The 14,815-nt window shown below is 47.4% G+C and overlaps 1 protein-coding gene across 1 annotated transcript in view; it reads left to right on the plus strand.

Annotated features, from left to right (window-relative positions):
* The window catches only part of DHX37 (DEAH-box helicase 37), a 520,920-nt gene that overhangs the window by 444,037 nt on the left and 62,068 nt on the right, over window positions 1-14,815 (plus strand). The window contains exon 23 of the mRNA XM_069215377.1: window positions 1,107-1,221. Within this exon, the coding sequence (XP_069071478.1) occupies window positions 1,107-1,221 (115 nt within the window). The remainder of the gene's footprint in view (window positions 1-1,106; window positions 1,222-14,815) is intronic.

Below are 14,815 nucleotides of genomic sequence, written 5' to 3' on the forward strand. Positions count from 1 at the left end.
CATATGCCATCGAACTGAAAATGTCACTTACCCAGTGTACATCTGTTCGTGGCATTAGTCGCTGCAGATTCACATGTACCCTCCCACCTCCCCGGGAAGCCTGTAGCCGTTTAGAAGTAGATCATAAATCTTAAACATCTGTACATTTGTAAATAATTATTATAAACTCTTAACGTACATACATATTCACTCCATTGCATGGGCACTATTTATAGCAAACAACTCCATCCTCACCCTCTGCGGGGAAAACAATCTAAGATGGAGTCGACGCCCATGCGCAATGGAGCCGAAGAGGGAGGAGTCCTTCGGTCCCGTGACCAAAAAAGACTTCTTCGAAGAAAAACAACTTGTAATACTCCGAGCCCAACACCAGGCAGCGGACTGTGCCAAACATGTGAATCTGCAGCGACTAATGCCACGAACAGATGTACACTGGGTAAGTGACATTTTCATTTTCTCTATAAAAACCTATTGGCCTGGAGTTAAGTCTTTGAGTGTGTGTTTCTCATTTATTGCCTGTGTGTGTACAACAAATGCTTAACACTACCATCTGATAAGCCTACTGCTCGACCACACTACCACAAAATAGAGCATTAGAATTATCTACTTTTGCCACTATCAACCTCTAAGGGGAACCCTTGGACTCTGTGCACACTATCTCTCACGTTGAGATAGTATATAGAGCCATCTTCCTACATTCTCATATTCTAGCAGGTGGGTAGTCTTTGATCAGTGATGTGAAACATTCTGTGATTCTGAACATCTTCAAATGTGCGGTAGCTCTAGTAAAAAAGGGTTTGAATATAAACACTTTTTAGAGCTCCCTGTTGGTCATTTTGTATTGTCTTCTCCAATGACCGAAATAAGCTCTGTCTGATGACAATATTACATTATAATTATATTATAGTTTACATAATTACAGATGCTTGTTAACTTGCATTTCATCCTCTAGTGACCCCTCTCTCTCATCATCTCCCGATTCCTTCCTGTGCTCATCGCTACTGAAACTTTAAATTGAATTCCACCGTCCTCCTTCCAGTCGCACGTTCTGAGTCTCCAGACACTGTTCGCCTTAATGTACCTTTTGACCTCTCTCGTCTTTACAGACTCCGCTACTGGATGACCCCGTCTTCATCCACCCAAGCTCCATCCTTTTCAAACAACTTCCAGAGTTTGTGGTTTATCAGGAAATCGTGGAAACCTCTAAAATGTACCTAAAAGGTAAGGAGCTCAGACTCTTCTTGGACGCGTGTGATGTGCTCTCTGGGGCAGATTGATAATTTTCAAATAACACCCTGGTTAGATTAAGTTCAGGGCAGTGTTGGGCATCTGTGTGGGGTCTGAGTTGGAGTTAAGACCTGGGGCCTTGAGTGAGCTATGAATCATGGCCCAGTGCAGTAACACATGTACACCCATTAGGTCACGCTCTTCGTTGTAACATGATGACTTCAACCCACAAAGTGAATGCTAGCTGTGGATTGAAGGCTACGCCTACCTGCACAGTTTGTGATCAGAGAAACTACAGGACAAAACTCGGCTCAAGTTGAGTTCTTTTGCCAGTTGAAGTTTATTGTGCAGCCTAACAAATGTCATAAAATGTGCTTGCATCATTTTGTATTTTACACCCAATTTTGATACATATTGAAATTAAAATTATTTTGTTTTTCTGATGATTTACCTGATCCAACTTTGTATATCTAGGGTCGCGACTAATTTGTGATGAATTTGTGGCGAATCCCGAATGTGCACACCAACAGGAATGCCATGATTGGATGGCTGCAACCTGAGCAGAAAGTTTCGGCCTCCAGTTTAAGATACGAGAGATGGTCCCTGGGGCTGAAAATAATCACTAAAAGTAATATTAGGGGTCGGGGTGGAGGTAACCTAACCCCATGGGTGGCAATATAGGGGTGAGAAGACCCCTAATGAGTAAAGGACACCAAAAAACGTGTCCACAAGCAATATCCGCAAATTAGTTGCGACACTCAACAGCCCCCCCGTGTAATGTTGCTACTAGTTCGCGAATATTGGTTAAAAAAAAAAAAAATCACTCAGACACTAATGCACTCATTCACAGACACCCAGACACACAAATGTTTGGTGCATATAGGGGTTTGGCCACATGCAGTGGTTGTATTAACGTAAAATATTTAAAATTACTTTCCATAAAAACCATTTTTTTAAAAAGAAATTAACTGAAAAAAACAAGGTTTACAGGGACCTTATAGTTAGGAAATAGAATAAAAAAAAAACCCATAGAATTCACTTAAAAAAAACAAAGGTTACAGAAACATTATACGTAGGATCTGAATTTACTCGCACAAAACCATAGAAAATCAGCAGTTATAGTTATGGTTAACTGAGGTAACTATAACTCGCACCCTTGCCATGCACTGCTAATTACCCCACATATTACAACACTCATGACATCTTTGATAACATTCATAATATCATTGTAACATTTACAGTAAAATTATTGAAGAGAAAACTGTGCATGGCGAGGGTGTGAGTTAGTTACCTTAGGGCACAAGTAATAGATACTTCACCTAACCATAACTACAACTGCTGAATTTCTATGGATTTGTGCAAGTAAATTCAGAACCTCACTATAATGTCCCTGTAACCTTTGGTTTAAGTGAATGCATATAAATATATGTTCGATGGCATGTGTAGCTGCAGATACACATGTTGTGCATAGCCCTCCATCTGGTGTTGGGTCGGAGTGTTACAAGTTGTTTTTCTTCGAAGAAGTCTTTCGAGTCACGAGACCGAGGGACTCCTCCTCCTTTGCTTCCATTGCGCATGGGCGTCGACTCCATCTTCGATTGTTTTCTTTCCGCCATCGGGTTCGGACGTGTTCCTTTTCGGTCCGGGTTCGGAACGGAAAGATATTTAGAAATTCGGAAAATTACGTCGGTATTGTTGCGTTCGGGATCGGATTAGATAGAATCGACACCGAATCGAATCGTGAAGAGCTCCGGTAGCCCTTCGGGGTAATTTCGATCCCCCGTCGGGGCCTGGTCGGCCCGACCGCGTGTAACATCGAGGCTCATGGAACGGACCCCGTTCCGATTCTGCCCTAAATGCCACAACAAATACCCATATACAGACCAACATTTGGTCTGTAACCTGTGCCTGTCGCCCGAGCACAAGGAAGAAACTTGTGAGGCCTGTCGCGCGTTTCGATCCCGAAAAACGCTCCGTGACCGGCGAGCCAGAAGATTACAGATGGCGTCCACGCCGACAGGACACCGAGAGTTCGAGGAACAAGGAGAAGAAGAGGAAGCCTTCTCTATCCATGAATCGGACTCGGAGGAATTCGACGTCCACGAAACAGTGAGTAAGACGTCGAAGCCAGCACACAAGAAAACAGACAAGGGGCCATGGCTCAACCCATAAAGTCGGTGACCGCCCATCGGCACCGAAAAAGGCTGAACTAGTGCCGAGATCGTCCGACTCGGGTCGAGACACAGGCATGCAGCAATCTCGGGACCGAGAAAGTGCTGCCGACAAAGATCGACGCCGAGACATCGGAGCCGAAGCTGCTCGACGCAGAGACAGCGGCACCGAGGAGGATCGACGCCGAGAAGTTTCGACTCCAAAAAAGAGAAAAGTCGCCTCGGAGCCGAAAACGAGTAAGGACATAGTTTTGGTGCCGAAACGACCGGCAACCGAGCCAACAACCAGCTCATATTCAGAGGAGCAATCACTGTCCTCTCAATTGCGCAAACATAGATTCGAGGAAGAGTTACAGTCCACTGAAGTAGACCACACTCAAAAGCGGATCTTTATACAGAGTGGAACAGGGAAGATCAGCACCCTTCCCCCTATTAGGAGAAAAAGGAGACTTGAGTTCCAAATACAGGAACAAGCACCACAAACAAAAGTGGTGAAGAAGGTAACTCCGCCACCCTCTCCTCCACCTGTAACTTACATATCACCGGCACAGACTCCGTCACATTCACCGGCTCACACCACCATGAGCCAAGATGACCAGGACGCTTGGGACCTATACGACGCCCCAGTGTCAGACAACAGTCCGGAGGCGTATCCTACCAAGCCCTCACCACCAGAGGACAGCACAGCGTATTCACAGGTGGTAGCTAGGGCAGCAGAGTTCCATAACGTGTCGCTACACTCGGAACCTGTCGAGGATGACTTCCTTTTCAACACCCTCTCCTCCACCCATAGCATCTACCAGAGCCTGCCTATGCTCCCAGGAATGCTAAGGCACGCAAAGCAAATCTTCAAAGAGCCTGTCAAGAGTAGAGCAATAACACCAAGGGTGGAAAAGAAATACAAAGCACCGCCCACAGACCCTGCTTTCATCACCTCACAACTCCCACCAGATTCGGTTGTAGTAGGGGCAGCTCGCAAGAGAGCCAACTCTCACACGTCAGGCGATGCACCACCTCCGGATAAAGAAAGCCGCAAGTTCGACGCAGCCGGAAAAAGGGTTGCAGTACAAGCTGCAAACCAGTGGCGCATCGCTAACTCTCAAGCGCTCCTAGCGCGATATGATAGAGCCCATTGGGACGAGATGCAGCACCTCATCGAGCATCTACCCAAGGATTTACAAAAAAGGGCGAAACAGGTGGTTGAGGAGGGACAAAACATCTCCAATAACCAAATACGCTCCTCTATGGATGCAGCTGACACAGCTGCAAGAACAATTAACACAGCAGTAACCATAAGAAGGCACGCGTGGTTACGAACATCTGGCTTTAAACCGGAGATACAGCAAGCGGTGCTCAATATGCCATTCAATGAGCAACAATTGTTCGGACCTGAAGTGGACACAGCAATTGAGAAGCTAAAAAAGGACACTGACACTGCCAAGGCCATGGGTGCACTCTATTCCCCGCAGGGCAGAGGCACTTTCGGCACCTTCCGCAAAACAACCTTCAGAGGGGGGTTTTGGGGTCAGGCCACACAAGCCAGTACCTCACACTCAACACCGTCTACCTACCAGGGACAGTACCAAAGGGGAGGCTTTCGGGCCAGTACAGAGGAGGACAATTCCCTAGAAACAGGGGAAAATTTCAAAGCCCAAAAACACCTGCAACCAAACAGTGACTCACAGGTCACTCATCCCCTCCACACAACACCAGTGGGGGGAAGAATAAGTCAGTATTACCAATCTTGGGAGGAAATAACAACAGACACTTGGGTCTTAGCAATTATCCAACATGGTTATTGCATAGAATGTCTCCAAATCCCTCCAAATATACCACCAAAAACACAGAATATATCAAAACAGCATTCAGACCTTCTGGAAATAGAAGTTCAAGCATTATTGCAAAAGAACGCAATAGAACTGGTACCAGGTACACAAATAAACACAGGAGTTTACTCACTGTACTTTCTAATACCAAAAAAGGACAAAACACTGAGACCAATCCTAGATCTCAGAACACTAAACACCTACATCAAATCAGAACACTTTCACATGGTCACGCTACAAGAAGTGTTACCATTGCTAAAGCAACAAGACTACATGACAACCTTAGATCTCAAAGACGCATATTTCCACATACCGGTACATCCCTCGCACAGGAAATACCTAAGGTTCGTATTCAAAGGAATACATTACCAATTCAAAGTATTGCCGTTCGGTATAACAACTGCGCCAAGAGTCTTTACAAAATGCCTAGCAGTAGTAGCTGCACACATCAGAAGGCAGCAAATACACGTATTCCCGTATCTAGACGATTGGCTAATCAAGACCAACTCACTGACAAAGTGTTCACACCACACAGATCAGGTCATACAAACCCTCTACAAACTCGGTTTCTCCGTCAACTATGCGAAATCACGCGTTCTGCCGTGCAAAGTACAGCAATACCTAGGAGCAACAATAGACACAACAAGGGGAATAGCCACTCCAAGTCCACAAAGGGTTCAAAATTTCCAAAAAGTTATACAAACCATGTATCCAACACAGAAAATACAGGCAAAGACGGTATTACAACTCCTAGGCATGATGTCCTCATGCATAGCCATTGTCCCGAATGCAAGACTGCACATGAGGCCCTTACAACAGTGCCTAGCATCACAATGGTCACAAGCACAGGGTCACCTTCTAGATTTGGTGTTGATAGACCGCCAAACATACATCTCGCTTCTATGGTGGAACAGTATAAATTTAAACAAAGGGCGGCCTTTCCAAGACCCAGTGCCACAATACGTGATGACAACTGTAAGGAAATGCCTCCTTGGCATGGTTGCCCCCTGACTTTTTGCCTTTGCTGATGCTATGCTTACAATTGAAAGTGTGCTGAGGCCTGCTAACCAGGCCCCAGCACCAGTGTTCTTTCCCTAACCTGTACTTTTGTATCCACAATTGGCAGACCCTGGCATCCAGATAAGTCCCTTGTAACTGGTACTTCTAGTACCAAGGGCCCTGATGCCAAGGAAGGTCTCTAAGGGCTGCAGCATGTCTTATGCCACCCTGGAGACCCCTCACTCAGCACAGACACACTGCTTGCCAGCTTGTGTGTGCTAGTAAGGACAAAACGAGTAAGTCGACATGGCACTCCCCTCAGGGTGCCATGCCAGCCTCTCACTGCCTATGCAAGTATAGGTCAGTCACCCCTCTAGCAGGCCTTACAGCCCTAAGGCAGGGTGCACTATACCATAGGTGAGGGTACCAGTGCATGAGCATGGTACCCCTACAGTGTCTAAACAAAACCTTAGACATTGTAAGTGCAGGGTAGCCATAAGAGTATATGGTCTGGGAGTCTGTTTTACACGAACTCCACAGCACCATAATGGCTACACTGAAAACTGGAAAGTTTGGTATCAAACTTCTCAGCACAATAAATGCACACTGATGCCAGTGTACATTTTATTGCAAAATACACCCCAGAGGGCACCTTAGAGGTGCCCCCTGAAACTTAACCGACTGTCTGTGTAGGCTGACTAGTTCCAGCAGCCTGCCACACTAGAGACATGTTGCTGGCCCCATGGGGAGAGTGCCTTTGTCACTCTGAGGCCAGTAACAAAGCCTGCACTGGGTGGAGATGCTAACACCTCCCCCAGGCAGGAACTGTAACACCTGGCGGTGAGCCTCAAAGGCTCACCCCTTTGTCACAGCACCGCAGGACACTCCAGCTAGTGGAGTTGCCCGCCCCCTCCGGCCCCGGCCCCCACTTTTGGCGGCAAAGCCGGAGAAAATAATGAGAATAACAAGGAGGACTCACTGGCCAGTCAGGACAGCCCCTAAGGTGTCCTGAGCTGAGGTGACTCTAACTTTTAGAAATCCTCCATCTTGCAGATGGAGGATTCCCCCAATAGGATTAGGGATGTGACCCCCTCCCCTTGGGGGGAGGCACAAAGAGGGTGTACCCACCCTCAGGGCTAGTAGCCATTGGCTACTAACCCCCCAGACCTAAACACACCCTTAAATTTAGTATTTAAGGGCTTCCCTGAACCTAAAGATTTAGATTCCTGCAACAACAAGAAGGACTGCCTAGCTGAAAACCCCTGCAGAGGAAGACCAGAAGACAACAACTGCCTTGGCTCCAGAAACTCACCGGCCTGTCTCCTGCCTTCCAAAGAACTCTGCTCCAGCGACGCCTTCCAAAGGGACCAGCGACCTCTGAATCCTCTGAGGACTGCCCTGCTTCGACGACGACAAGAAACTCCCGAGGACAGCGGACCTGCTCCAAAAAGACTGCAACTTTATCCAAAGGAGCAGCTTTAAAGAACCCTGCAATCTCCCCGCAAGAAGCGTGAGACTTGCAACACTGCACCCGGCGACCCCGACTCGGCTGGTGGAGGACCAACACCTCAGGGAGGACCCCCGGACTACTCTACGACTGTGAGTACCAAAACCTGTCCCCCCTGAGCCCCCACAGCGCCGCCTGCAGAGGGAATCCCGAGGCTTCCCCTGACCGCGACTCTCTGAAACCTAAGTCCCGACGCCTGGAAAAGACCCTGCACCCGCAGCCCCCAGGACCTGAAGGACCGGACTTTCACTGCAGAAGTGACCCCCAGGAGTCCCTCTCCCTTGCCCAAGTGGAGGTTTCCCCGAGGAAGCCCCCCCCCCTTGCCTGCCTGCAGCGCTGAAGAGATCCCTTGATCTCTCATTGACTTCCATTGCGAACCCGACGCTTGTTCTAACACTGCACCCGGCCGCCCCCGCGCCGCTGAGGGTGAAATTTCTGTGTGGGCTTGTGTCCCCCCCGGTGCCCTACAAAACCCCCCTGGTCTGCCCTCCGAAGACGCGGGTACTTACCTGCAAGCAGACCGGAACCGGGGCACCCCCTTCTCTCCATTGAAGCCTATGCGTTTTGGGCACCACTTTGAACTCTGCACCTGACCGGCCCTGAGCTGCTGGTGTGGTAACTTTGGGGTTGCTCTGAACCCCCAACGGTGGGCTACCTTGGACCAAGAACTGAACCCTGTAAGCGTCTTACTTACCTGGTAAAACTAACAAAAACTTACCTCCCCCAGGAACTGTGAAAATTGCACTAAGTGTCCACTTTTAAAATAGCTATTTGTGAATAACTTGAAAAGTATACATGCAATTGAAATGATTCAAAGTTCCTAATGTACTTACCTGCAATACCTTTCACACAAGATATTACATGTTAAATTTGAACCTGTGGTTCTTAAAATAAACTAAGAAAATATATTTTTCTATACAAAACCTATTGGCTGGATTTGTCTCTGAGTGTGTGTACCTCATTTATTGTCTATGTGTATGTACAACAAATGCTTAACACTACTCCTTGGATAAGCCTACTGCTCGACCACACTACCACAAAATAGAGCATTAGTATTATCTATTTTTACCACTATTTTACCTCTAAGGGGAACCCTTGGACTCTGTGCATGCTATTCCTTACTTTGAAATAGCACATACAGAGCCAACTTCCTACAACAACAGATGCTTCCATGACAGGGTGGGGAGCACACCTCAATCAACACAGCATCCAAGGACAATGGGACGTACATCAAACAAAGCTGCATATAAATCACCTCGAACTGCTAGCAGTTTTCCTAGCTTTAAAAGCATTCCAACCCATCATAACCCACAAGTACATTCTTGTCAAAACAGACAACATGACAACAATGTATTATCTAAACAAACAGGGGGGGACACACTCGACACAGCTGTGCCTCCTGGCACAAAAAATATGGCAATGGGCAATTCACAACCACATTCGCCTAATAGCACAGTTTATTCCGGGGATCCAGAATCAACTTGCAGACAATCTCTCTCAAGATCACCAACAGGTCCACGAATGGGAAATTCACCCCCAAATTCTAAACACTTACTTCAAAATTTGGGGAACACCTCAAATAGACTTATTTGCAACAAAGGAGAACGCAAAATGCCAAAACTTCGCATCCAGATACCCACACAGGCAGTCCCAAGGCAATGCCCTATGGATGAACTGGTCAGGGATATTTGCGTACGCTTTTCCCCCTCTCCCTCTCCTTCCATATCTAGTAAACAAATTGAGTCAAAACAAACTCAAACTCATACTGATAGCACCAACATGGGCGATGCAACCATGGTACACAACACTGCTAGACCTATCAGTAGTACCCCACGTCAAGTTACCCAACAGGCCAGATCTGTTAACACAACACAAACAACAGATCAGGCATCCAAACCCAGCATCGCTGAATCTAGCAATCTGGCTCCTGAAATCCTAGAATTCGGACACTTAAACCTCACACAAGAATGTATGGAAGTCATAAAGCAAGCTAGAAGACCATCCACTAGACACTGCTATGCAAGCAAATGGAAAAGGTTTGTTTGCTACTGCCATAATAATCGAATTCAACCATTACACGCATCTCCAAAGGATGTAGTGGGTTACTTACTACACTTACAAAAATCAAACCTGGCCTTCTCTTCCATTAAAATACACCTCGCAGCAATATCTGCATACCTGCAGATTACCCATTCAACTTCACTATTTAGGATACCTGTCATTAAAGCGTTTATGGAAGGCCTCAAAAGAATTATACCACCAAGGACACCACCCGTTCCTTCGTGGTACCTCAACATCGTCTTAACGAGACTCATGAGTCCACCTTTTGAACCCATGCATTCTTGCGAAATACAATTCCTAACCTGGAAAGTTGCATTTCTCATCGCCATCACATCTCTAAGAAGAGTAAGTGAAATTCAGGCGTCTACAATACAAGAACCTTATATCCAAATACACAAAAATAAGGTAGTCCTAAGAACCAATCCAAAATTTCTACCAAAGGTTATTTCACCGTTCCACTTAAATCAAACTGTAGAACTACCAGTGTTCTTCCCACAGCCAGACTCGGTAGCTGAAAGGGCACTACATACATTAGACATCAGAAGAGCACTAATGTACTACATTGACAGAACAAAACAAATCAGAAAAACAAAACAACTGTTTATTGCATTCCAAAAACCTCATACAGGAAACCCAATATCAAAACAGGGTATAGCCAGATGGATAGTTAAATGCATCCAAATCTGCTACCTTAAAGCAAAAAGACAGCTGCCCATTACACCAAGGGCACACTCAACCCAAAAGAAAGGCGCTAGCATGGCCTTCCTAGGGAATATTCCAATGCACGAGATATGTAAGGCAGCCACATGGTCTACGCCTCACACATTTACTAAGCACTACTGTGTAGACGTGCTATCCGCACAACAAGCCACAGTAGGTCAAGCCGTACTAAGAACTCTATTTCAGACTACTTCCACTCCTACAGGCTGAACCACCGCTTTTGGGGAGATAACTGCTTACTAGTCTATGCACAGCATGTGTATCTGCAGCTACACATGCCATCGAACTGAAAATGTCACTTACCCAGTGTACATCTGTTCGTGGCATTAGTCGCTGCAGATTCACATGCGCCCACCCGCCTCCCCGGGAGCCTGTAGCCGTTTGGAAGTTATCTTCAACTTTGTACATTTTGTAAATATATTACTTAAACCTTAACTGGTACATACTTATTCACTCCATTGCATGGGCACTATTACTAACACACACAACTCCTACCTCACTCTCTGCGGGGAAAACAATCGAAGATGGAGTCGACGCCCATGCGCAATGAAAGCAAAGGAGGAGGAGTCCCTCGGTCTCGTGACTCGAAAGACTTCTTCGAAGAAAAACAACTTGTAACACTCCGACCCAACACCAGATGGCGGGCTATGCACAACATGTGAATCTGCAGCGACTAATGCCACGATCAGATGTACACTGGGTAAGTGACATTTTCATTACTGAAAAAGCAAAGGTTACAGGGACGTTATAGTGAGGAAATAGATTTTTTTTTAAACATAGAAATTCACTTAAAAAGCCAAAAGCTGCAGGGACGTTATAATTAGGCTCACAGTTAGGCTCACAGGCGCACCAAAGGCAAGCCGGACTGCACTTGGGCCCCGCTCAGCGTCAGGAACCCAGGCTCACCCACCATCTGCCGATATTCTACTGCCAAACTCCGGGCCCTGACCCCCAGGAACTGGGACAACAACTGTTGCATCTCCTCCCCATGATAAGAGTCAGACCCTTCACATGCCTCAAGTGGCACTTCACCTGCCACACCGAGACCCTCACTGCATCCGCACCGCTGCCTTCCAAACCTGAGAAACAACTCTAATGCCTGCTGCTCAACGCACGATCCTTCTGCAAACACACCACGGAAATCTGGGAAACTGTATCCACACTCAGACCGGACCTGATGTTCATCACCGAGACCTGGCTCGCACCCGCCTCGGCCTCCAAAATCACCTGCGCCACCCGGCATGGATACAAGCTGATCCACAAAGACCATCACAACAAGCACGGAAGAAGCATCCCCACCAAGCATAAGGACAACCTGCTGTGCACCACCTTCGAAGAAGAGGCGTTCAACCTCATGTAACACCTACACTTCCAAATCTAAACCGACGCCAAAACAACCACCAGAGGAACTCTTGCATACAGACTCCCGGGTCATCGCCCCACGTTCTGCAAGGCCACCACCAATCGCATCGCCTCCCTAACCATTGGCTTGACAGACTACCTATTCCTAGGAGACCTGAATTTTCTATCTAGATGACCCCAGTGACCACAACACCACCAATCTCCTGGACAACCTAAGTAACATCGGTCTCCAACAACTAGACACCAGCCCCGCACACACCAGAGGCCACACCCTGGACCACATCTTCGCAACCAGTGAAAAAAACGATGGGGCTCACATGGCCCGACCACAACCTGGTATACTTTGCCATAACCAGCAGACCAGAGCCGTCCAACACACCCCAACCACCCACTCTCTGCAAATGGGGAAAAGTCACAGAGACCCAGTGGACCACCGCCCTCCGGGCCAGCAAACCCATCCTCTCTGGCAACATTAAACAAGACGCCGGCAGTCTCTCTGAATGGATAATCAACTGTGCCAACAAAGTGGCCCTGCAAAGAACTCTGCCCCCAGAAGATCCAACAAGCCCGCAAGGCTCGAAAGAGTGCAAAAGGCTAGAAAGACTGTGGCGAGGTTGCAGGGACCCCGCAGACCCATGCACCTTTAAAGTTGCACTGAACAAATATCATCTCCACCTCAAAGTGGCAAAAAAGATTGCCTTACTCAGCCACATCAAGGAGAGCACCAACAGCCCAAAGGAACTTTTCAAGCAGCCACTGAAAACACTATACACTCCACCCAGTCCCTCTGCGATTCACTAGCTGACTATTTGTATGACAAAATCACAGCCATCTACAGTAACTTTTAGCCTGAACCCACCAGCATTGAACAGCTTCTGACCCCGTCTGAGGACTCCCCCAGCCACCTTATCACAGACTGGAAGCTACTATCCATCCTGAAAACAGCCACCCTCATGACCTCAACCCACTCCGGTGCACCCAACAACCCTGGCCAACATTACGTCTTCAACCTGGGCCAGAAGGAAATCTTCAGCATCCTCTCCAATCCTCAACACCTCCATGATGAATGCCACCATCCCCAAAGCATGGAAACAAGCAGAGGTCAAGCCGCTCCTGAAGAAACCTTCCGCTGACCTCAGCGAACTCAAAACTTACAGCCCCATTTCTCTCTGTTACCTTTCCCAGCAAAGGTCCTGGAAAAAGCCATCAACAAACAGCTCTCCGAACATCAGAAAAAAAACACAACCTACTTGGCTCCTCCCAATGCGGTTTCTGCTCCAACCACAGCTCCGAGACCGCTCTTACTGCCGCAGTGGACGACATCAGATCCCTCCTCGACCATAGAGAGAAAGCGATCCTGATCCTCCTAGACTTTTCCGCCGCATTTGACACCATCTCCCACTTCACCCTCATCGCCAGACTCCATCACATCGGGGTCAGAGGCAACACCCTCTAATGGATCCACGCCTTCATCACATGCCGCCTCCTACGTTTCACCTCAGAACCTAAGAGCAACTTATGCGGCATCCCCTAGGGATCCTCTCTCAGTCCCACCCTCTTCAATGTCTTCGTAATGCCGCTGGCCAAGATTGTTTGTTCCCATGGACTCTAAGTCGTCTCTTACGCCGTCAACACTCAACTAATACTCTCTCTTGCCGAAGACCATGCCACCCCCATAGACAACTTCAGCAACGCATGGCACACGTCACCAACTGGATGAAATCCAACTGCTTGAAATTAAACACTGACAGGACGGAAGTGATCATCTTTGGAAGCAACCCCTCCCCTTGGGCCCTCCCCGCTTGGACAAACCCTGTCACCAACCGACCTTGCCCACAACTTCGGTATCATCATTGGTAGCTAAACGCAGTAGTCTCCTACATCTTCCACAACCTCGGTATGCTACAGAAGATCATCAAATGGATCCTCCTCTAAACCAGAAAAATGGTCCCAAGCCATCATCACCAGCAGACTCAACTATGGAAACACCCTCTACGTGGCACTACACGCCCAGCTCCTCCATCGCCTCCAGACCATCCAGAACACAGCAGCAAGACTCGTCCTAGACCTTTCCAGAAGAACCCACATCACCCCCTCGACTCAGAGGTCTACAGTGGATTGCTGGTGTACAAGAGGTGCACATATGAACTTCTGACCCTCGTCTACAAAGCCCTCCACAACGTTGGATCCAAGCTAATCAATCACAGACTCTCCTTCCACCAGCCAAACAAGGAGCACCGCTTGACAACCCTAGCCCATGTCCCGAAAATCTGCCACAGCCGTGCCCTTAGGTAACTTTAATTCGCACCCCTGCCATTCACAGTTTTTTCGTTAGAGTTTTTATTGCAAATATTACATTGATATTATCAATGATGTTATTAAAGATGTCATGAGTGCCATAATTTGTGCGGGTAATTAGCAGTGCATGGCGACGGCACGAGTTATAGTTGCTTCAGACAACTCTAACTATAACAAGTGAATTTCTATGGTTTGGTACGTTTAAAATGTGAGACTAACTATAGCGTCCCTGTGACCTTTTGTTTTTTAAGTGAATTTATGTTTTTTTAAATTCTATTTCCTAACTATAATGTCCCTGTAACCTTTGTTTTTTTCAGTAAATTTCTGTTTTTTTAACGTAAAGTAATTTTCATTACTATACGTTAATCCAACTACCACCGCGCGTGGACTTCGGTGGCCAGACCCTAACGCCCACTCTCCTAACCACCCAACCCTACTCTGCACACTGCCTTTTGGCCTTGGGCGGTGGAAGTTGGCCGCGGCCTGTCTCTCTGGGTGTGAAAATAGGTGTGAGAGGGTGTATCGGGGGTGACAGTGGCTGTGAGAGTGTCTGGGTGTGAGTGTGTGCATCAGTGTCCTGGAGGGTGTGTCAGTTTTTATGTGGGTCTGTGAGTGGGTGCGTGAGGGTTTCAGTTGGTCTGCAA

The sequence above is a fragment of the Pleurodeles waltl genome, chromosome 11 (assembly GCF_031143425.1).
Source record: "Pleurodeles waltl isolate 20211129_DDA chromosome 11, aPleWal1.hap1.20221129, whole genome shotgun sequence".
Classification (NCBI taxonomy): Eukaryota; Metazoa; Chordata; class Amphibia; order Caudata; family Salamandridae; genus Pleurodeles; species Pleurodeles waltl.